Source organism: Cyanistes caeruleus, chromosome 5 (assembly GCF_971803275.1).
Source record: "Cyanistes caeruleus chromosome 5, bCyaCae1.hap1.1, whole genome shotgun sequence".
Lineage (NCBI taxonomy): Eukaryota > Metazoa > Chordata > Aves > Passeriformes > Paridae > Cyanistes > Cyanistes caeruleus.
In genome coordinates this window covers 57,756,919-57,781,250 of record NC_141705.1, presented here as the reverse complement: position 1 = coordinate 57,781,250, position 24,332 = coordinate 57,756,919, and the positions used below count along the sequence as shown (strand labels likewise).

Below are 24,332 nucleotides of genomic sequence, written 5' to 3'. Positions count from 1 at the left end.
TAAATATGAAATGATGTGACAAAGAGTCCCTTGAATTTTCTTTTATATATTTTTTCATTAATATAAAATCTTGAAGTCTGATGTTCATAGACACGATTCACTGACTTGCTCACTGAAATTGGGCAATTGTAATCAAAACATCACTGATGAACTGGTCTAAAATGAAACTGCAAGATTGCCTAGTGTTTTATTTCCAAAGAAGTGCATGTCTGCCAGAAATGAAGGATGAGGTTCTGGTTGTCCTCAAGTTATTACGGGTGGGAGATTATACAGACATATATGGTAGTGATGAACAGAGATCAGAGAGGCTGGAACATCAAGGGGAAGGAGAAATGGGAATTAAGAGATCAAAGACTGTAGAGGAACTGAAGGGAGAGTTGGCTTTGTCTTCACTGCCAAAAAAGGTGTGTTTTTTGTGTGAAAAAGTTAACAGTAGCTGTAGTTATTTTGCTGTGGAAGACAACAAAAGCCTTGTAGCTTTTACTGTCATCTGGCTGAACAAGTTCAACTGCAGAAGTGAACTTTAACACCTCTGTCCTTTGTCTCTATTTTACTTAACAGTAATTTTTATGAATGAACAGGAAAAAAATTACTCTGCTTTATTTCAATGAAAACTATTCAGAGAATAAAAGCACAACAATAACGAGCAGCCTAAATTGGACAAAAGTCTATTTTCATAGTAAGCAACATTTGTCACCACAAGTAAGGACTCAGACTACCAGGAAAACACATGGAGAGTAATATCTGGAGAGGATAAGGATCTGAGGGTGTGCGCTGAGATAGGAATTTATTTCATTCCATCCCACTGATTTGCTTTGCAAATATTGACTCACCTTTTCTCTCTCTTGCATCTTTTTCTCTTGTTTCTTAAATAATCACAGAAAAGCACAGCTATTCATTAATTCTTCTCTTAATCTTTCATTATTCAAGGAACGAGCTCACTGAAACCTAAGGTCATATCTCTTTAATACTGGCTATTTATAATTAGTCAGTGAAAAGCATACCTAAATATTTAAAGCAGTTTGAGATGTTGATTACCCAGAATTCCCAATGGAAATATACACTTTATTTATAAGAAGCCTAGGGAGAGAAGGAAATGTGTGCAATTTTTGAAGTTTTGAAAGTGTATGTTAAAAAATTGTCTGACCAAAATGACCCAGGTACAACTGATTCTGATTCTGAACAGCAGTATTATTCCAGGAACGTTCTTTATTATCTTGCACTTCTTGGATTTCTGTCAAAGATGTGGAATTAAATGCTTAAATGGAGAAATACAGTTTTAAAGACACTTTCCATAAATTACAGCTTCTCGTATACTTTCTCATATAAAATTAAATGAGAATTTTAGGAAACTTGTCTACAATTTCCTCTACCTCCTTAGGCAAGCAAGGCAAGCAGGCAAGGCTTTAACAGAAAGATTTGTATAAAGGAAAACCTGTGAGATCACATTTATGCTGGATCACATCCTAAGTTTCCTTTATCACAGAAGTTTTTTTAGAAGGAATTTACACAATAATAATATTTTTATGACAGTAAATCCACCAGAAGTAGAATTGATCATGCTTGAGTTACACTGGAAGCAGTTGTTTCAGTTTGGGTAAGTATTTTAGCTCTGTTGAATTTTCATCTACAAGTGTGCACTGGAAGGCAACATATCCACCACCAGAGAATATAGTGTATAATTCTCATTTTTAGTATCTGAAAATCATTAAGATAAAAATATCCTTATCTCTAATGTTTAAAAGGAAATTGTTAAAAAGCATTAGCAATACAGCTAAGCTGTAATAACTTTGTCTTCTGTTCTTCAGGATAGACCTCCAAGTAGCATCCTCTTGAATTCACAGCAAAAGAATAAGTTTTTTAATAGAGTAAATTTTCCTCTAGGATTATGTGCTTATGTCTACTGCCTACCTTATCAAGGGACTTGATTCTTTGTTTAGTATAAGTAGCATTGGGATCACAATAAAAGAGAAGGCTGGTCTCCTTTGCTGTCTGCAGACTAGATTGCCTTAAGAGACATTGAGACCAGTAGAGAAAAAAGAAATTACACTGATCCAATAGATATACTGCTGAGAGGTTTCTATTATATTCTTACCTCAGTCGTTGTACCACCATTAAATTCACACTTTCAGGCCCTGGGAATCGGGTCAGCATGACAGAGAAGTTTGGCTAAAATGAATCTGCTATATTAGTTTTTGTGAAAATGATTAAGCTCCGCAGGTTCAAGATCAGGACTATTTTTCAAGCAGTCATTGTTTCAAAGCTAGGCAAATAAACGCTGATAGAAAAGAGAAAATCACAGGGAGTCAGACCAAGATGAAATTGAGCATCAGAGTAAACAAACTACCCGATTGCATGATCTCGAGTAGGAAAACAGCACAGAATCATTCATTTGGCACAGTTAAAAATTATCTGGCAGGCAATTTTTATTTTAAGTATTTTAAGTAGACTGCCCATCAAATAAGCATAATTATAATCAAAATTCTTACAACGTTCTCAAAATTCCTAAAGGCAATCAGCTCCACTCAAATTAGTAACTTGGATAAATCACCATTAATTAGCTAATATAAGCCAGCAGGTGGTTTTGAGCCCAGAGAGATTCCCTGGTTATTTAAATTATGTATACTATACTACACCAAAGATAGAATAAGTGAAAGGGGAACAACAGGCACAAGTCTGCTAAAAAAATAAACAACAACAAAAACCCTCTTTAGGGATGATGCCTAGCTAGGGTCTTCTCCGACTCCTACACCCTACCCAGAGCAATACAAGACGTCTTTGACCTTCAGCTCAGATAGTGTCATCCAGGAATGTTCTGTATGGTTCCTATTTCAGCTCTGAAATATATGCAGGAAACAAAATCTGCAGTGGAAGCTTAGATGGAAAGGTTAATTCTGAAGATTTTGTGATTACTAGAAGGACAGAGAGAGCAGTGACTCTGTTTTACAGAAATGCACCACTGAAACCACAGGGATAACCTTATCGCACACACATTCATCCAAAAACTGTTGGAGACCTTTTTTTTGTGAGCATATTATTTTATGTAATAAATTAAATTACATATTACATATTACATTACATATTACATATTATTTTATGTAATAAGTAAAATTACATAATTTTAAAAGATTAATGTCCAAGCCTTCTGTGACCAATGCTGTTGTGGTCAGTTATGGACAATAACTGTTAAGAACCAAACCTAACACCTTCACATTAGTATGTCAGAGAAAACCAGATTCATTTTTTTTTTTTAAATACTGATACCAATAGTGTAATGAAATCCAGAGATTCTTTGAGAAATCTGACTCAAACCTGCCTACAAAAATATTGTCTTTCAACAACTCCTACTTGCATAGTGTGTAATCCTAAAAATCTCAGGGTTTTCCATAAAATTCTGACAAAACTTGCTGCCACAGTTATGCTTGATCATGCAAAATCGAGGCTTCACTGTATTTTAGAGCCTCTGATTGAAGAAAATGACATTGTATAGGAAGAAACAGCAAGATCCATCCAGATATTTTTATTTGTCTCACTGAAAGTCTGGACAGTGATGCAGTAACAATACTTGAAAGGATTAAAATCTCTGCCAGGTTTTACTGAATGATCTACAGGTCTGGTAGTAATATTTAATCCCAAAGCGTGCTCTGGGATCACCTGTGCCTTTCACATCAATCAGCTCAGTGTAATGTTCTGTTTACAGAGAACTGAGATTGTGTATCACATTGTATTCCTGCCTGTGTCTGGCAGATACTCTGTGTTGTGGAATTTTCTTCAGGCTTTGATGAACTTCTTTTTGTACATTTTTGCAGATTTCTGGTCTATCCCACTTTTTTTCAATGTAAAGGATAAATGTATCATAAACCTGTTATCCAATAACTGTTTAGCATATTCATTCAAACACAAGTTTCAGTAAATTGTGTCTGTTCAATATGACAAAGAATAGCAGAGGAAGAAGGTTTTTCATTGCCATATTACAACCCAAATCCTAAAGATGTAATTTTTTTAAGCAGAGAAAACGTGAAGCCTGTACCTACCTAAGTCCTTCCCACCTCAGCAATAAACACATAGGAATTGGGCTTATTCCCACATCAGTGGGGAGTCAAGGCAGTTTCTGAGTTACTTGAAAAAGCATCAAGTCATGTAAGCAGAGTATGTAAAAATTATAACAACCATAGATAATTGCATGGGTAAAATTAATTCCATGTGTACACAAGAATAATACCACCAGTTTTTAAAAAATGTGACTTGTATGGTGTTTTAAACTACCTTAAAATTCTATTTTTCACAGTATAGAAGTATACAGCTGTTCGGGGAAAGAAAACCCACAGACTTGTTGTTCAACACATGCAACACTGCCCTTTGATATCTTTTTTTGGACTCTGTAATATTGCTGTAACTACCGCTGTTCCCAAATATTTTATTTATAAAAACTGTCCTCCCACAGGGCAGCTGCAGATGATCTGCAAGCTGAAGACCAGCCTGCAACCTCCTCTCACTCTAGGAAATGGTGCTCCTGTTTGTAAATATCAGTGCTTGTCTTGGGGTTTTTAACAACTGGTGTGCTCCCAGTTTCAGTATATACAGCACAAGATCCAGATCTTGTAAAGAGTGGAGGTGACAGTTTAGCATCCAGTCTTTACATGGCAATGCTGATATGTTCTATTGTTGCTAAAAGCATAGAAAAACAGTCTGAATGCCTTTACATTAGCACCACAGGCAGAATTAGTGTTATCCATGCAAGGAAAAATAGTCTTTTGATAGCTTGGAGGGATCAGCACTCACAAACCATCATTCGTTAGTAGCTTCTGAATGAAAGTGAAATAGATGTTAATGTTCAGACAATGTCAAGTTTTATAGAATGAGTTTTAGTCACCAAAAGATGAGAGTGATGAAAACCCCTGGTAGTGTTTAGCAGAGGTCATTTAATTCTTCTTTCCTACATGGAACAATTGGAAGTATTTCTCTGTAGGTTTTTTATGCTAACCCTTCTCTAATCTCCATGATTAGAGATTATGCTTTTCTAATAGTAAGATGACATATGGAAAAAAGACTGTAGTAAGTTGGATCAAAGGCCTGATTGGCCTGGAGTCTGTCCAGCAGTGGCTAATAGATTAGGGAAAAATACAAAAACAGGAAATTTGGGATGAAGAGCTCTGTGTGGTATTCTCTCCATATCTTCAGTAACAAGAGACTTCTTGAAGAAGGTGAGTCTAGATCTCATTATATTGAATAGGCTTTTCTGTATTTATCCATGAACTTCTCCAGTGCATTTCTGTTACATAACTGGCAGCCAAGGCACCTCATTGAATTTGGCAGCTAAAATTCAACTTCCTTGGATCTGCCATTAGCCCACTGTTTTGCAGCTTCAGTTGTTACCACTCAACATTTGCTCTAAGAAAGTAAGTTATCATTTCTCACTCTTTTTCTCCATAGCACTCATGAAAATAGATACATCTCTTTATATCCTGCTGTCAGTCATCTTTCTATCAAGCTGAAGCTTCCAATCTCCCTGTGCATAAAAGACATTTTACATACGTGCATCAATTTGCATTTATCAATGCTGAATTTTATCTGATGCTTTATTGCCCAGTCATAAACTCTTTTTGAAGTTTCTTAAAGTTTTGATTTTGATCACCCTGTATAATTTTTTGTCAGCAGTAGGTTCTGTCACCCTGTTCACTAACATTTTGAGTTGTTGTTGGGTTTTTTTTAAAATGTTTACAGTACAAATTCTGCCTTAGATCCCTGTTGAATTCACTACTAATGTTTCCTCATAATGAAAATCAATCCATCTATTCTTATCTTTATTTTCTACCTATAACCAGTTGTTAATCCAGGGAAGATATCTGAAGCATTCTGGGAATCTAATCAACCAGGTAATAGTCATTCAGCTCTCTTGTATTCCTCAAAAGAAAATAACCTCGGCAGACCTCTAGAAAAGCAATCTTGATTTCTTTTCCACATTATAACATTTTAATTTACTTTTCTATGATTATATCCTTTCTTAGAATTGTAGCTAATTTGCCTGGTATGAAAGTCAGATTTTTACTGGTCTCTCCTCCCATGGCACATTCTTGGTTCTAATTAATGTCTTGTTTAGCGCTTCATGTCGCATTTCTACTGAGGCTGATTTTAAGCAATACCTTTGTTACATGTCCTTTAAACCTCTTGAGCAAATACTACTTTCTTGCCTGATTGATTTCTCAGCTTGTTCTAATCCTACTCTAACAATGTTTTGGTTTGGGACTGTTTCTCTCTTATCTAGATAACAAAAATGCTGATCTCTGCTGGAGGTCTTCCTTAGTGACCACCATCCCAAGAATACATTTCGCCTTTCTGCTGTTATCTTTTATTCCTTGAGTTCTCATTCAACTTGTTTGTGGTGTGTTTGTTTTTCTGGGAAACAAAAAAAAAAAAAGAGATATGTAATTGTGCTTTTTCCCACTATTTCATTCTTAGGAACACAAATAGAAGTAGGAAAACAATGCAGTCTGTGGAGATGTGATACCTGATATCAGTGCTCTCTTATTTTTGTGTGGTCATCATAAAATAAAGCACTGGGTTAAGTTGTATGCCCATGCCCTGAAAACTTCCAGCTGTTGTATTTTAGAAAATTCTCTCTGATATCTTGGCACCATGAAAGTTCACATTAGAGTTCACTTTAAAGCCAGGGAGTCATCAGCTGTTCGTAGCTGCAGTGAGGGGTTCAAGTTGATGCTTGTGGGGTGTACAGAGAGCAGCTTTCTGTGTCAGTGGCAAATGAGGAGGATACAGAGTGATTGCAAAACAGCTACATCCTACTGGGCTATCCAGGGGAATTTCGGACAGTTGTGTCAACCTACAGAGGCCCTGATTCTGCTGTTAATTGAGAGCTATTTATTAGGGACATCTGTACCTTCCTTCTTGCATTTTCAAATTTCAGGGGAAGTTTCCCAAGTACTCTGTGACAGAATACAACATCATGTGGTTACTAAACTTTTAGTCACTTACTGGTTTTCCCTGTATTGTCTTGTTCATTGGGTTTTTTGGGGGAAAAAAAAAATCTGTATTGTTAATGACCATTTCCACTCTTTTTCCCTTCATCATCTTTTCACATTTTTGCTGTCTTCAGAGTTTTCTTTCATCTTTTCCCTGCAATGCTTTCCTGATAGGGACTTCACTCCTTCTTCTCTTCTCACAGCACTGGTTAAGTGATCAGAGATGAAGTCTGATTTGATAGCAAAGTGCCATTATTTGAATTTAGAGATAACATCCGAACTGAAATGGGAATAGAAAGAGAGGCTTATTCAAGGATATTGCTTTAACTTGTCTGCAGAATCAGGCAAATACCACTGCATTAGATATTGGAAGAACATTCTCTTTGGGGAAACAAATGGAGGGAATAGTTCAAAGTGTCCTGGAAGGCTTTGGGTACTTGAGGGAAAGGGAGAAACAGAAATAGTTTGGAATGCATAAATGTAGTGAAACAGTAGAAAGCACCAGCACTTAAAGATGGAAAGAGTTGTATCTTCTGGAAGTTTTACCTGGTAGCCCAAAAGGTAGTGGCAGGGATTTGAAAGAAATATAAAAAAAATCAGTTTGTGATCTTTTATGGCTCATTTTTGCCTTTTCTTCAGTTTATGAAGGAGTCCTGAAGCAGGCTTGCTGGCTTGTTTTGGAAATTTCAGCAGACACAATGTGTGTGCTCTGTGGTGTGTTGTGTGAGGCTTTCAAAATTACCTTCAAAGCTGGCATATTACATTTCTGCCAGGTCATATTTTCTCACAAGTGTATGATGTATGCTTGAATTAAGATGTCATGATTTATTTAAATGTCTGAAAAAAAATTACAAAAAAAAAATGGATGTCCTTTATTCAACAGCTTAACTTTTAAACCTTTATTTCAGTGCCATAAGACTGCTGTTTTTTCTGTTTACTGTCTGTATATAGTGAAGACATACACGTATAAAAAAAACACATAAAAGTATGTAGGTATAAATGTAAACTTTGATTGCTATTATACCCCCTGTGGTTAAGAAAGTGACTTGGAAAGTTTTACAGTCAGGATTTAGTCTAGACCTGAACCAGTTTGGCTTATATTAGGTTGTTTGTTTTCACTTACTTTTGATGACTAGGTATGTCCTTAACAAATATATTATATACAAAATCACTAATTAGCATTGTCTTACTAAATTTAGTTGTCCATCAAGAGATCCAGAACTCTTCAAAATAAACTCTCATTTCATAATTTAAACTTCTCTACTAAAACTACTTTTAAGATGCCAGTTGTTTGGCATTCAATAAAGATCTTGTCTTTATTGAATTGTAAATCATTTGTGAGATTAAACTTCAGATGAAGTTATAAAAAGATTTTTTTTTTTGTTAAAGCATTACTTAAAAGCTTGTGGGGAACTGACTTGTAACTATTTCTATCTGTGACATGTTGTTCCTACAAAATCAGAAAAAAATATCATGATAAACTTGCCTTTTACATAATTGTGAAGCTACTTTGGCATTAAAAATAATAATAATTTGAATGTAAATATATAAAGGAAATGTGTATTTGAGATGTCTATACTTTTGATCTAGGTGAACTTAGGGATCTCTAAACTAACAACATCCTAGGAGACAGTGATTCCTCTTTCTGAATGCCATCTTATACCAACTCTTGGAAGAAAAGTACAATTAATGGATGCAAGATTGAGATCTTTTAGTGTCAGCAAAGAAGTAGAAGAGAAGATTCCTTTTTTTTAAAGTAGCATTGCTTCTCACCTCTGCACTCAGGAAGGAGTAAAACCATAGAGAACTAAATACTCATCATAATGGTCTGATTATTTTGCATATGGATAAGGTGCAAAAATTGATACTTAGATTTGGATTACTGTTTGAAAACTAACCTGAAAGTTATTTTATTAGCATATTGAATGATTATATGAGCAAATAACACTACTGATAAACAAACATGCAGTTTAAGGTTCTTACCCATAAGTAGAACACACAAAAACTGACTTCCTGACTTCTCTCTTCTTTCAGTAAACAAATTTGTGGGTAGGTTCAAACTGTTTAATTTAATTACTATTAAAATGGAAGTCAATGACTGGAAAGGGAATCCAGATCAAACGTGCACTGCAGCTTACCCTAAAGGAAGAAATATTGGGCCAATGAAAGCAACTATAGAGAATGGGAAATAACAGGCATGTACTGGCATATTAGGAATGTCTCTTCATGTGCAAGTTTTATTTCACATTGTCCTCACCCTTCTCAATAAGAATGACTGATAGCTTCACTTTGTGATTTCCCAGCTTTTAAGAGTCTATTTTTATTTATTTTTTATGACCAACCTTGCACTTGTTAAATGTAATTTTTGCTTTATGTAACATAGAAAAAAGCACATCTGCAGTATGCTGTCCCATGAATTAACAAGAATGACTGGACATAAGACAAGAAATCCTTTAAAAACATATGTTCACATTAAATATCTGGGCTAGCCCAGTAAAGGAGGTCTTATGGGGTCATTTTTGATGCAGTGCAAGTAAACCATTTCTGCTCTTCTGGAATAGTTTCTTTCAGGTTTATATTGAGCTTGTATAATGGCACATTACATAAATAAGGGCTTAGTTTGTACATTAGTCTTTTACAACTTGGATTCTTACTAAATCCTTGTTTTTACTAACTTGATGCTTAAGAGATATTGATTTCTGCTACGCATGCCTGTGGTGTTTATTTTGATATGTCTGGGATTAAAAACAAAATTAACACGCATAATCAGTTTTCTTAGAATTAAAAAGAGTGCTTTGGTACCTTTGGTTACATTCTTCTGAACAAAAAGGAGAGCAGAAGAGATGTGATAAAAAAGGGATCGATTTATTCAATCACTGGGTATAAAAACATTAGCCCTGGGAAAGACCCTTCCTCTAAGAGCTTTAGCTGCCCAGTCTCACTTGTGTGGCACAAAATAATTTGCATTTTTAGAGAAAATTCATGTCTTCTGTGAGCTCTAGTGAAACATGAATAAATTGCTTTCTTTTCCTCTTTTTCTGATTTTATAAAGCTGAATCCATTAGGGGCTGAGTCAAACTGTAATGAAAGAAAGGCAACAACTGAGATGATGGAAACCCTGGATTAGATTTCTTAGTAGTCCAAGCCCAGCTGTCACGGCCTACGTGTCAAGTTAGTGCTCTTTGGGGAGGCCTGGCAGTACATGTGAATATATTTTTTTAACTGCTGTGTTACAACAGGTCTCTAAAGCAGCTAGGAATTAAACAGAGATGCAGAGATTAAGAATTAAATAGAACCACAGCAAACAGTCCACCAGGGAGACTTGCAGTGGGGCAAGTAAACCTTCCCAGGGCTATTACCTACTGCCATGCCTGGCAGGCTTGCCTGTGACCTAGAGACTCTGAAACCTCTAAGTAGAGCTGTCTTATTCCAATTTATAGAAATTAATTTTGTCTATTACACCTTGTGAGCTTTGCTATGAGGTAGGACTGTGGTTTGATCACGACATACAGATCCAAGCATGGATTTTAAGCCAGTTACTGTTTTTATTAGGAAGACCTGATGTCAAAGCACCAAATATTCATCTGAGTACAGACTGATGTTAAATTACCAAATTACTGGTACCCTGAGTCTTCTACCTAGTGCTTGGAACTTACCCAGCTTCCAAAGAGACTCTCACATCCTCCCATGAAGGGGCATGATGGCACAGCCAAGGGGTCCCCCGGTCTGTAATAGATTCAGACACCTGAAATCATCTCAAGTTCACCCTTCATTCATTCACTGTGAATTTGGGGAAGCTATGATATTTTCAAATCTAAGATAATTTCATAACAGATTTCCTCAATTGTGGGAACAGTTTATAAAAAAAATAATATAATTTTTTATAAAACATATATAAATATATAAATATATATATATAAAATATATAAATTTTTATTAAAAAAAATATAATAGCCAGAATCCCTATCAGACTTATGTCCTGGGGAAAAATTCCTTCCCTATTTCTCAGCTGGTGGCTTTGTATGGTTTCTCTCATGTTAGAGAATTTCAAACCAGCAGCAGCTGGTGTGTGCCTGCACTTCCACTGGTGCCTTTGTGAGGAACAGAGCTGAGAAGCAACATCTAAATAACCCTGTTTCCTTTTCTCCCCTTGCAATGTGGTTGTGGAAAAAAATCCGAAAGAAGCCAGGTCACTCATTGCTGCTCTCCTTCCTTTGCACCTAGAAGTCCATTCCTCCCCTCAGCTCCGTTAAGTGCCCGCCACACTGGGAGTACCTGCTGGTGACTCTCATCACTGTGGTCAAGGAGCAGAATGGCAGGGTGACATCTTTTACTTCTTGAAGATATTTTGCTTGCTGCTGCATGCTTCTAATCTCTGCTGTTCCTATAGCAAAACAATGTGACTGGTATGGCATAATTCAAAGTGAATTTAGAATTTTTGAAGTCAAATGTTTTCTAAAAAAATCTGTTTTGAAGCAATTTGGCAAAGCTGACATAACCATGCTAACTTCAGTGAAGCTGCATTGAATCCCTTGAGAATTGGGCCCAGACTAGCCAGAGCATTTATTTTTAAATTCTGGCTTCTGCTGGCTTTTTCTTAAAAGTCTCTGTAGTTCTGTAACTTTCTAAAGTAGCTCACAAGTCTTGTGCTACTGCTAATAAAACAGAAAATCCATTTCCATTTTTCAGTGTAATCTTTTTTTCATGCGAATCTATTTCTCATCAAAAGAAGCGGGTGACTGGCGTGGAAGCTGGAGCTCTCTACTTATCTGTAAAGACAAGTAGTGGCCTTTCAAGTTGTCACATGTTGCCTGGAAGAACATGGCCATAAATACAAAAACTAGGAGGGAGAAACTAAACACCCTGTGTTGCTGTGGCCAGCAAAAGTATTGTTACCAATGCCTGGTGAAGAGAATTAGGTTTGATCTCTAATTATATGGTCTCAATCTGTTGGTAAAATCAGCAAGAAAGGCTGATTCTCCCAAAGAAGATTCTCCCAGGTGCCCATGGTAGAGGCATGTCCCATAGCACGAGTGTCAGTCAGCACATGTCGCTGCAAGGACCTTGCATAAACCTTTATTTCCAGCAGCTGGTTTTGTTGGTTATTTTTAAAAGATAAGTAGGAGCACTTTCCTTCAGTCTTAGAGGGGAGCAATATTCTCCCCAGACAAGCTCAGTCACAAGAAAATCGATGTTTCCATAAGGGATTCCATACCTTCTTTTTAAAGAATATCATCTTCCAGACACTTCCCTGCATGTCCTCAGCCAGAGAGGATGCAGTCATGCCTGAGGTGCCTTAGAAGATGTAAAGCTAAAGTCAGGTAAGGAGAAAAAAATCTCCATGGCATTCCTTTTTCCCTTGTAGCAGGTGCCTTGCTGGGATTTCTCTACTTCACTGGCTTCTGCTTCTGTACCCAGGTGATACCTTTGGCTAAACTCTTGGAAGACAGTTTGCAAGACAAAAAATCCTGCATTATAGAGACCTCAGATGACAAACAGTTTTCAAGCTACCAGGCAGAGTCATCACTGGAGATACTGAGTCTCAACCGTGAAAAAATGCTCTTACAAATGTAATTATGAGAAGAGAGGTAAACTTTTAGAGGCCAGAAAACAGCAGAGCCAAACCAGAACATAAAGAATGAAAGCTGCAGAACAAGAAACTCTCAATAAAATTACACAGGACGCTCATGTCAAAATACAGAGATAAAGCAAAAAGAACTAAAATCAGAGATATTTTAAGTCAGAGTAGTCTGATACTGTATTTGAACCTCATGGCATGATCATGGCATACAGTTAAGCAAGAGGATGTGTTTAAGTAATCTGTGTTTTCCAGCTCACCTCCCTTGGGACACCTTTGAAGAAGCTGAATTTCAGAGAAGGGGGTGCTAACCACTCTGTGACAGTCAGGTCCTTTGAACACACATCAAGCTGCATATTTGGAAATAAATATTACACACTGCCAGTGAGCAACTCCTCTGCTCAGTGTTTTGCTCAATGAGTAGAAGGTGGTATTTACAAAAGGCAAGTAAGAACCATCCTGCTATGCTGTCTTGCAGGTTTTAATTGTGCCTTTATACCAAGTACTTAACAGACAAATTGCACTATGTCTGAGAAAAGGAAAAAGGACAAGGCTTTATGTATAGTCATACACAAAGTTGCACAGTAAATGCAAAAAGTAGATTCTCCAGTAGAGTATTTAATTTTACAATTAAAATAGTATTTCAAACTTTTTTACTTGAAAAAGGATTTTAATTTACAATTTACAGTACAAGGGCTGTAATGAATTGGGGGAAGACAGCAAAAATGTTTCAGTGTAGTGGCTTTTTTATAAATTGGTGTCAGAATTGCCACTGTGCCTGAAATCTGTGTTTTCACAGCTACTGTACTGTATTTACTGAGCACCCAGTATACCTGGCTTTGCTTTTTTTAAAAGTGAAGTAGCCATGATAATTCTGCACGCAAATTAGGAACAAGTATGCTGCTTCTGTTATGACCAATCTGTTGTCAGAAACATCAGCCCACTTACTGCTTCTTTGCCAATGAGAGTAGATTTCCTTCATAACTCTGAAGATGAGTGTTAAAACTTTGATACATATATCTTGGAGATAGACACATTTCTGTAAAAGTCTATAGGAATGCCTCTAAAAATACTGGCAGACATTCTTTGAGACAATAAAATGCCACTTCTGTGAGCAAGGTAAGGATTTCCTTTCATATGGATTTCTGAGTAGATTTCAGGCTTATTCTTTAGTGATAGCTCATGTCGGCAGGGATAGAGTGTTTTTATACTTCTTGTGTGTTCTCTCCTCACCAGCTCCTCAGGGTGGCCAAATGCAAGTTTGGCTTCTACCACAAGAGTAAGCAGAAACCCTTTGCTCCTAAGTTTACTTTCTCAGCAGGTCCACCCAGGACTTGCCCTGTCTTTAGGAGACAGCAAGTAGCTTCCAGTTGTGATCATTCTGCATCTGGATGGGGGCTGAAAGAAAAGAAACCCTTCTCTAGGACATTCAGGAATTCCACTCTGTAAAGTTTGTCTACTTTGTACTGTGGAAACTTTGATTAACCAGCTGGGCAGATGCTCACCTGCTTTGTGTTGCTGGAAAACTTTGACTGAGAATGTGTCAAGACACTGAATGGCAAGTACAGAGTAGAGCCTGTACTGCCTAACTTGTGCTAACTGTACAAGATGCTGTAGTGAAATTTTAAGGTAAGAGTTCGGATTTAATGTAGAATTTGTTGACAGTAAAGGTAAAACTACAAGCTAAAAACTGACAGTGATTTTATTTAGGTTTCTTTGTATTTGAAGTGATCTTCTTGATTATAATTTTCCAAAGCTCTTTTTCTGTGTTGCCAATATTTGTGTAGAATTCTTGTGATCTCTAACTTCCAGATACACAAAAGACATGGTGTCATATTTTGGCCTTGAGAAAAATCCTTAGTTTTCTATCTGCAGTCAACAATTTGGCCTGATAGAGCTGTTACTTAGAAATGATATTCAACAAATGGTTTTTGCAAAAGATGTCACGGATGAATGTATAACAATGCACAGAATTGAAAAATGTAAAATCAAGAGTGGTTTCCATTGTTGTACAAATGTCTAGAACACACCCAAACTATGTAAGAGAGGAATATTAATTTGTCTGAGAACTGTTATATGAATAAGTAAATAATGGAGGTTATTAGTCAGGAAAAAATTCATACTCCTGTCAGGTTTTCTCACCCAAACCAGAAAAGTCTTGCACTTTCCTTATAGTGCCGTAGTCTGAGTAGGCTCTTCAAAAGCTTATAAAATAAATTCTCCTTCTCATTCATAAATTTGCCCACCTGTGAAGCCTTTATTCAGAGAAACCTACCTGCTCAAGTGCTTGCTGTAGTTCATTAAAGGCTCCCATTTGTACTCGTAAAGACTCATTCATTGCCCTGAATAATATATATGGTGTACTGAAAGAGAACCAACTCTTGCTTTTACAATCTAAATTAAACAACTTTGTCTAATAAAAGAAGCACTGTCTCGCTTCCAACTAGGCCACAAGCCCTAAGGGTTTTGTATGTGCATGTTTATTATTTATTTATTTTCGCCAAATTGTCCTTCAAGGATCTGAAAGCTGAGAGAACCGAGCTGCCTGAATTGTTGCTTTCTCTGCCTGCTTAGAAAGACAGAGGCAAGCACAGGCATAACTGTACTGAAGCAAACACTCATCCATAAACTTACTCTAAAATGCAATTGGATGATCTTTGGTCTTTTTCTCAGTCCCACCTTCTAGCCTTCCTAATCTTGAGAGTCCATCTCTATTATGTGTGGCTTTTCCAAATGCCCGTGATTAATAACTGCTGTGATTCATTAGCCCGTGTTGGCGTTGTTTCCCCAATGGGAGCATTTGCTATCTAGGGATAGTCCCTGATTGCTCTGCCTCCTGCAACAGCAAGATGCTTTCAATCTAATGCGCTGTCCATGTTTTAGCATAAAATAATATTAAGGCATCCACATAATGGAACCGTCTGAAGATCCATTTTATTAAGCACTGAAAGAAAATGTGTGTGTGTTTGCATGTGCAAGGGAGGCATAAACAGCAAAACTATTTCACCAGAAACCTCATTTCCGCGAGGGTTTCACGTAAAGACGCAGCTATTTTTGAGGTCTAGTTCTTTGGCTGTGAGCATGAAAAAATACTCCATAGCCAATATCTTACCTGGTGCAATTAACTTGCTCAAATTACATACAGCTTGTTCGAAGAAGGAAAAATAGGAAACAGAGGTAGGTTTATTGTACTTATTCCATTTTGAGGGTATTTATTTTAAATGCAATCTACCTTCAAGTACAGAGCTGTACTGCTCTTAAAAGATTACTGCTTCAAGTTACTCCACATACCTTAACATAGCATGGACCCTTTTTACATTATACGATCAACTTTTTGACAGTGCAGGGCCAGCACAGCTAATGGAATAATAGCCTGCAGGGTCCAGCTAAATGATATACGAATATAATCAACCTTTGTGATGACTATTCAAAAGTAATCCCTTTAGCTTTCAACTGCAACATATATTTCAACCAGGCAAAGCCATATGAAGAAAATCTCTGCAGACTCCACTGATACAATATGGCCTTCATATCCCCACAGTGTGTTTGCTGCTCACAGTGAGTTTTAAATTTAAGGTAATGGCTACTGTATATTCATGTGAGCATAGAACAATACCTTTGATTTGTTGGAGAAATGTTACATTAGCTACCAAGGGCCCTATTCAGTAAACTTTGACACAACCCTTATATATGGTTTACTGCTTATTCTAAATGGAATATGCCTGATAGAAATGCTTTGCATGCCCAAATTGTACAAATTCATTAATCTTCATATTAATAAAACCTGCAAGTACAACTGCCTCCATTCCATGTGGATCAAGTCAGGATACATGGTTAAACAGGTAGGCCCAACATGCTTTTAAAAGGCATTGCATCAATTTTCATTTACTAAGACATGAAAATACACAGGAAGATCATCTACAAGTATGGGATGAGCATGTTGTTGGCAGTCATATTATTTTCTGCTCTATCTCTATTCCTACATCATTACATCATTCTTCAGATTATATAACTCAAAGCAGCTGCATGACCTTTACAAATGCTAGTAAATTTTAAAATACAATAATGGGTTATATCTCATCAGCTGTGTTACACCAACATTAGAATACATCGAGATAGTCATGCTTTCTCTCCCTTAATTGACAAAAAAAAATGCAGTATTGGCTAGTGGTGGATCTGAAGATGTGGAAGTAATTCTGCTAAAGGAAAATAGATGTAATGAAAATGCTGTGTTGCCTTATATTGCTACTTCTGTATGTACACTATAGTCAGAGTTCAGTCTCATTAGCAGGAGCTGCAATTAGAGTCTTGTACACACACCTGAATCCATGTGAGAACGTAACAGCATGTTATCATATCTTGTGTGAGGTGATGTGTTGGAGGATTCTGCTTAAGCAGGTGAGCTATGGTAGAGGAATAGGAGAGGCTATGGGCTTTCCCTCTATTTGTTTGCCATCGTACTTCTTGAGCCCACGGAAAACTGCTGCATCCTCAGCATCCTGCAGCAAGGAGTTCCAGTGAGGAGGTGCACAAAGAGGCCCCTACTTTACATCCAAGTCCACCACCTCCCACTTTCAGTAGACCCTACTTCATTTTTAATTTGGAAAACACGGTGAAAAATGGTTTCTGGGTCATCATCTCATGCATGCTACACTTATTCTTACTTTTGTCGTTCTCCTGAAAAAAATGTTCTTTTTTTTTTTTTTTAAACTAGTTTCATCTGCCTGAAACAGTCCTCTTATGACATCATCACTTCATGGAGCTTTCAGTGGAATTCTTGTTAATAAAGTCCAACAGTCTTTGAATAATGCAAACCTTGGATTTTAATGCTTTCCCATCACATGGACATGCAATCTCAAGCGTCATCTGCTTCATTTTCTTTATAATCTTTTGAGAGACAGGTGCCTAAAATTCCTGTCCTCTCTGGAGTTAGTTGTAGCTTCAGTCTTTGTGGGTGTGGCCTTCTTTCTTTTGTATGGCTTTTCACTAATCATATAATGTAAAGGGCTTGCAGCTCTGCATTGTTTACTTCCAAAACATCATGAAATAATGAGATTTTTGGAAGTGTAGTATTCTGTAGATAGACACATGGAAACAGAAGGAAGATATGCCAATTCTAGCTGCACTGAAAATCTGACCAGACTATTTTAATTATATTTTATCAACAGCAGTGATAATCTGTCAGGGACATCCTATTATGATTAATTATATTTACATTCTATTAATGTTATCGCCACATTTTGCACAATAAGATGGAAGGAGAATGCTTGATGGTGTGATCTGTGGTGGTATATATGTATTATCATTATGAATATGAGATGCTTTTATTGTTTCCAAATAGCATAGGCCAAACAAATGCTAAGAAAACATTTATGGCTCAGTAGTCCATCAGTTATCCTTGATATGCCTAATATGTGCTGGGAGGGCAGAACTGTTAATCAGCCAATAATAGCTTGGTGTCCAAGTGTGAAGGCAAAAGGCCGAAAGGTGCCCGAGAAAAGCAATTTCTGCTGTAACTCTCCATCTGTCATGTGCACATCCCCACCGTCTCTTGCATGTGTCAGTGTCTGTAGCTATCAGAGAAACAATTTTCTGTGTGTTTGCTTGAAAATACCCACCTTTCTGTATCCAGCCACATTTTGTGCTTGAGTCACCCACTATGAGCCACTGTTCCACCAAAGTACATCTACTGGAAAGAGCAGTAACACTGCACTGGTGTGAAGCTGGAGTGGGACAGTGCAGTTCTGACCCCTGTGAGCACTTCTGGGCTGCTTCCCACTGGCTGAGTTCCTAAACCAAGCTGAGCTGTGCAGGTTTTATTACATTTTTTTTCATTTAAGACTTGGTCTGCTAGAAAAGGAATTCCCTCTTTAGGCCTGGTTTCAGGACATGTCACCTGGAATAACTACATTGTTAAATACAGAGTAAACCACTAACACACACACTGCCCTCATACAAAATGGAACTCCACATGGGAATGCTGATTCTCAGATATTCTTCATAGATTTGCTTATCCTGTTCTTACTTGCATACAACTATGTATAAAGTCCTTGTTAGCAACTATACTTAATAAAAACTCATGAAATGAAAAAACATAAATTTTATTGAGTCATCAGTGGCCCAGTAGTTTTAATCTGTCCCAGACATTGCCCCAGCAGGGACACTGCTTTGGACATTATTTTTCACCCCCACCAGAACTGGATGATTTATTTTGGTCATGAGTTAAATTTTGATGCCATACAAACAAAAAGGTAGTGACAAATTGAGGAGGATCCAGTTAAGAAAACATGAGTTCCTTTCTCTTGGATATATTATATGGATACTATATGGATATATTCTTGGATATGTATGTAATATAGAAATATTGAAGAGAATATGTTTGCTTAGCCTCCAAAAGGGAAGATCAGAGAAAGGAAAATAGTCTCTCAAGATATAAGGAGTCATTGTAAAAGAAGACCGTGTTCCATTGCTCTTCATGTCTGCAAGAGGTAGAGAAAAATCAAGAGAAATCTTTCAAAAGAAAGAGAAAAATCTGTTTAAATTGCAATAAATATTTATCTTAAGTATTAGGGAAGAAACTGAGCAATAAGTCTATGAAGCACTGAAACAGAGAGGTTAGGGATGCTGTGAAATAACCTTCCTCAGAAGCCTTGGAGAATAGATGTCAGGGGTGGACTAAATATATATGTGCGCTTTCCTCATTTGAGGAGGTGAAGCAGATCAGTAGCTCCCAAAATAAGGAGCAATGCCCCAGGGGTGGTGTGGGTGGAATGAGGCAGAGGGAGGTGTGTTGCTGGAGAGTCCCTGGGAATGGAGCAGAAAGTGCAGCCAGGAGGTGGGAGTTTGGAGTGGAAACTGAGTGAGGAAGGAATGAGACAGCATCACTGGAGCAAATGAACTCTGGCTGTCAAGAACTGCAGAATCAAGCCATGGCCTCCCAGCCACCTGTTCTCCTCACCCTGAGGAGAACCCCACTGGGGGATGGCAGCCTTCTCTTGCTTCCTGCGCTGCTCAATTCCTCCCCTGCATGGTGCTCCTCCTGCCTGCCATCTTTCAGTGCTGCCTTGCCTATCTTCTTCTCCCAAATGCATCTCCCTTGTTGGCTCCCCAGCTGGTCCCACCCAGACCTGTCCTGCTGGACAGCTGCTGCACAGGAGTGTAAGAAATGAGAGCAGAAACCCCTGACAGTTCTGTATTTCTAGGATTATGTCTTACTTGACTCACCTCTGTGTTTTTTAGATTTCCTTCTCGTGTGGCTTTTTACCATAGGTCAGGTTTTTCAATTAAGTCATTTAGGACTTCTAACCATTAAAAGTGTTGAAAGTCTAAAACACTAAAGCACTTTTTTTTTTTTTTTTGAATAACAGACCCTCATAAGGAAACAAGTGCCTCAAAGCCTCTGTGAGCCTCTGTCCAAGACTTTAGATCTTCCTGGTACAGTATTTGCTCTTAATCCACAGACTTTATAACAATCTGCTGATTTTTACTAAATGTTATTGCTATCAATGCTTAACCTGATTTTGACAGGCAATTACACATAATTTCAGTCTTAGTATGTCTAAATAATTATATTTTTCCTGTTCATAAATTAATGAATTCACACTTCCTTCAGTTTTTTTACACATATTCCCAGTTTTAGAATTTAATTACCTTTGATCGAGTAATTACTTTTAATTTACAGAAATAAGCCTTTGAGACAGAAACAAATCTGATTAATCAGATTCCAACCCCAAATATAAAACATGCAGATATCAATGTATATACATAAACTTCTGACATTTTAATGTTTTTCTATTTGCTGTTTTTTTATTTTAGAGGATGCCTGCTTATTGACTCAGAAGCTGAAGTATGATGACTGCAGAAAGATCCTTGAAGAGGAGTAACAAAGTAGGAATTTCAGCAAGGGTTTTGCCATTAAAATGCTATTGTCAAAAAAAAAAAAAAAAAAGCATCTGTTATTGAAATAAATACTAAAAAAAGACAAAGAGTAGTAGAATAGAAAGTTTTCACTTTGTGCCCCCATTGCTTAATGTCTTTCAAAGTGTCAAAATCCTCCTGTTAAGATATTAAATATGAATGGGAATCCAAGATGCTCAATGCCTTGTAAGATCAAGATCCAAATGTGTCTGGAAAGTTTTCTTTAAATCCCAGATTGTGATCCTTTTCAGAAAAACTTATTCATAGAGCTAGCAGTGATTGTAGTTTGTGTATAATGGTTGGGGTTCAGCTGTAGCTGAAATAGAACTGATCCAGCCTGGTGGCACACTATGGTGCAATTTTGATCCAATCTTTAACACAGGTTGGACTCAAAGCACAACCAGATTTGTTTAAAATCCATTTGGATGCAATCCAGTGCCATGTGCTGTGGGATAACCCTGCCTGGAGGTGGGACCAGATGTGTTCCCTCCCAGCCTGACCTATTCTGTGGCTCTGTGCTTCACAACATCAGGTAAACTAAAATTCTGCTTAGGTTCTTTCTGTTAAATAATCTGAAGCACTGATTTTGGACTCTGTAAAAAAATTGTGTCCGTTTTGAGCTGATGAAAATCCTGACAGTGGGTTCCACACATGACCCACTGACATATGTGGTCTTCACAGTCCTCCAAGGACTCAGAGTCCTCAGAGCCTGCTATCATCACTGTTGGCATTAAGTAGAGTTAGAGAACAAAAGATTGAAGTTATCACTTTGCAAAATACACATAAAAACAGGTCTTGGAACCTTTGAATTTTATTTAGGAAAATTGGTGATTCATAATTTCACATATTAGAAAACAAACCCTTTCTTTTAAACTGAACAAACAAAGCTGTAGTACTCCCAGTAGTCGACCATTCCTTTCTTTAAATGGAGGTTTGCAGACTCAGAGTTTGTAGCGAGGTCCATTAGACCTATAATCAGGTTTTATGATGGTGTTTGAGCAAGCATTAGCTTTTGCCATAGTAATAACTCAATTCACAGTTTTCTTCAGAATTGTAATCCAAGTATTTGGTCGACATGTGACAACAGGGTTTCTCCCTGTTAAAGAATAGTAGAAATGTATCATTAACCAGCTCTTATTAGACTATTTTTGATCCAAAATGCTGTATACATGCAATTTAAACACAAATAGCTCAATAATTTTATTCTGTTGTTTATAGGTCTTTATTGTCTGAACACCATGTTTATTATAACAATGTTAATTTAGAAGGCTTTTGTGAGGCTGAAAAGTTGTACAGAAATTTTCCCACATGCAATTATGCACACACATAGGCAGCAAATCTCTTTGCTGAGTGCTATAAGGAGGTAAACATTTTATGAAAGCCAGAAAGAGAAGCAGGACTCTGAGTTAAATGCAAACAACATCTGTATTGTTTACCCTTTAAGTTTCCCCCTTATATTTTAATAATATTGATAAGAAGTAAGAAAAACATTCTAAAACCAGCACAATTTTGCAAATAATAGTTTAAAATCCTGTTAACCTACAAGCTCTTCTAATCTCTTTAAGTATAGCATGACTGCTAATTTTAGATATTTGGAATTTCTTTTATCAAAATATTGTTGAAAGAAATTACATAATTGAATTTGGCCTTCATAGTAAAAAAAAGTAAGTACATAAAATAACATAAACTACACCAGTGTCCTAGAAGAGACAGTTATCAAATTATCAAGGGCAAGTTTCTAAATTCTTAATGGCTTTTAACCCCATGTACATTTCTGCAGGAATTGAATGTTCTGTTTATGTGTCTCAAAAGTTATCGTGTAATTATGTTAAATAGCATCCATGATTTTCACTATTTTTTGCCAATCTGCACCCATTACTACATGATAACTCTGAGATGCTTGTGAAAAACTGTCATGAATTAAACCCCTAGCGCGTCAACTCTCCCATACTTTTTAACACTTTTTCATCTTGCAGCTTTTAATAAAAATAAGGGGAAATTTATCATCCTACAGCAATGTGAATTCTGTTCTTGAAAGTCAGGAAGCTTTGGGAGCAAATTATGTTTATTGTGCTAAATCTACCTGTCTCCCATGCCAGTAATTTGTCTGATGAGTAACTCTCAGTCTGGCAGAATGCAGGCGTTGTTCAGCCCCTTGCAGACTTTTTCATTGGGAAAACGAAGGCTCTTCCCCCTTCAAATTAATGGGGCCAGGAGGTTAGGCAGGATGTTGTTCTGTACGTCACTGTTTGGACAGGATCTGGGAATAAAGCTCTCAGCTGCTGGAAGCAGTCAGAGCTCCACGGGTCACGGCAGCCCAGTGAACAGCTCACACAGCACAGCTAAAAGCACGGTGCTCGCTGTCCTCGGCTGAAGTATCGACCCTGTGCTGCTGCACTAGAAAAATCACCACTCTCTGAATTAGCAGTGCTCTCCCAGCATCACTTCCCTTTGCTGATCTCGGCAGACACAGTCCTGCTTGTAACATCTGTGGGGATCAGAGCTCACATTGGTGTAATGGAACTTCTGTCCTTTGTCTCGTTACATGAGAAGAGAGCTCCTCTTATAGAACACGGTTCTTCTCCACCCTGACTCCTTCTTTATCCTTGCAAGCCTTCCTCCAAGTTTTACCAGAAAGTGCCTGATCCCCTGACTCTTAATTTGCAGTGAGGAAGGAGGACTTATGAGAGAGTATGGATTGCAGTTTACCACTTTCTCTGTGCTCTCAGAAATCACAGGCAGAGTTGACTTCAGCAAAGTTAGGAAGGCAGGCAGATCAATTTAGCCTATAATGCCAGTCCATTTCAAACCAGGACTTGTCAAACATATTATAGCAGATGAATATCTGAATAGTTCTGAAGTGTAATGTCTCTAAAACCTACATTTTGTGGGTGCCTACGATGTTAGGCTGGCAATTAAGGTTGATTTTTTGAATAGGGCTTTAGTAGGTTTTGCTGTGGATGCATCCAATGGTATTAACTAACAATTTTTGTAGCAGAGAGGAAGGTTGTATCATTGATACTGCTCGAGAGAAAGGATTCTGTTTATAATTATGAAAAACACGATTTCTGACCATTAAAAGGGTGTATCTTGTTAATTATGATGATGTATAAGGTATTTCACCTGTGATGCCATTTAGAAAATTAATGTTTGAGTCACAGAAAGGTCATTGCCATTCTGGAAGGAATCCATTCGTCTCTAAATAGGCCATCCAAATATAGACTAAGAAATACTCTATACATAATTACCTGGAAATAGATGAAATAAATAAGATGGATGATAGGTATTACTAAAGCCACATGTTAGTTTCCTGCTAGGAAAAAGTAGATTGTAACCGGAAGAAGCAATAATATACATGTAAAAATGCAAGAAATAGGTTAAAGTCTTGAGTAGTTCTGTGAGGTTCAGCTATTACTCATGAGGTAAGAACTCAGCCCTTGAAAGTGGTGTGCATCAAGGACTTTATCCTGAGATTCAGACAGGTATTTCTGAAGACAGCTCTACAAAGAACAGATTGAAGACTTTTATTTATTTTTTTTTTAATAAACCTGTATCTTGTTTGAAAAGATAACTTCATAATACCTCTATATTTGCCACACAAATGCTTACAAGTCGATAGAATGTGTGTGCTGTCTTTGAAGAGAAACATGTTGATGGGTATTTCCAGGTGTGAGTCCTCTTTTGATTCAGGCCTGAAGTCTCCAGGAGCTGAGGAGGATCCTGGGCAGTACAAGTCTCAAGTAGTCCCAGCAGCTGCTCGTTCTGCAGCTCTGTTCTGCAGCTTGGTCTTCTGCAGCATGGGAGACATGGGACAGAAAACCAGTGCACAGCAGATTTTCAGTAGCATGTGGACGAGCCAG

General features: G+C 37.3%; 1 protein-coding gene across 5 annotated transcripts in view; it reads left to right on the top strand.

Annotated features, from left to right (window-relative positions):
- Positions 1-20,540, top strand: part of TTC29 (tetratricopeptide repeat domain 29) — a 119,939-nt gene extending 99,399 nt beyond the window's left edge. For all 5 annotated transcript variants that reach the window (XM_086889395.1, XM_086889396.1, XM_086889394.1 and 2 more), the window contains 2 exons: positions 19,923-19,989; positions 20,371-20,540. In XM_086889395.1, coding sequence (XP_086745521.1) covers positions 19,923-19,960 — 38 coding nt within the window. In that variant the 3' untranslated portion in view covers positions 19,961-19,989; positions 20,371-20,540. The remainder of the gene's footprint in view (positions 1-19,922; positions 19,990-20,370) is intronic.
- The last annotated feature ends 3,792 nt before the right edge of the window (positions 20,541-24,332 follow it).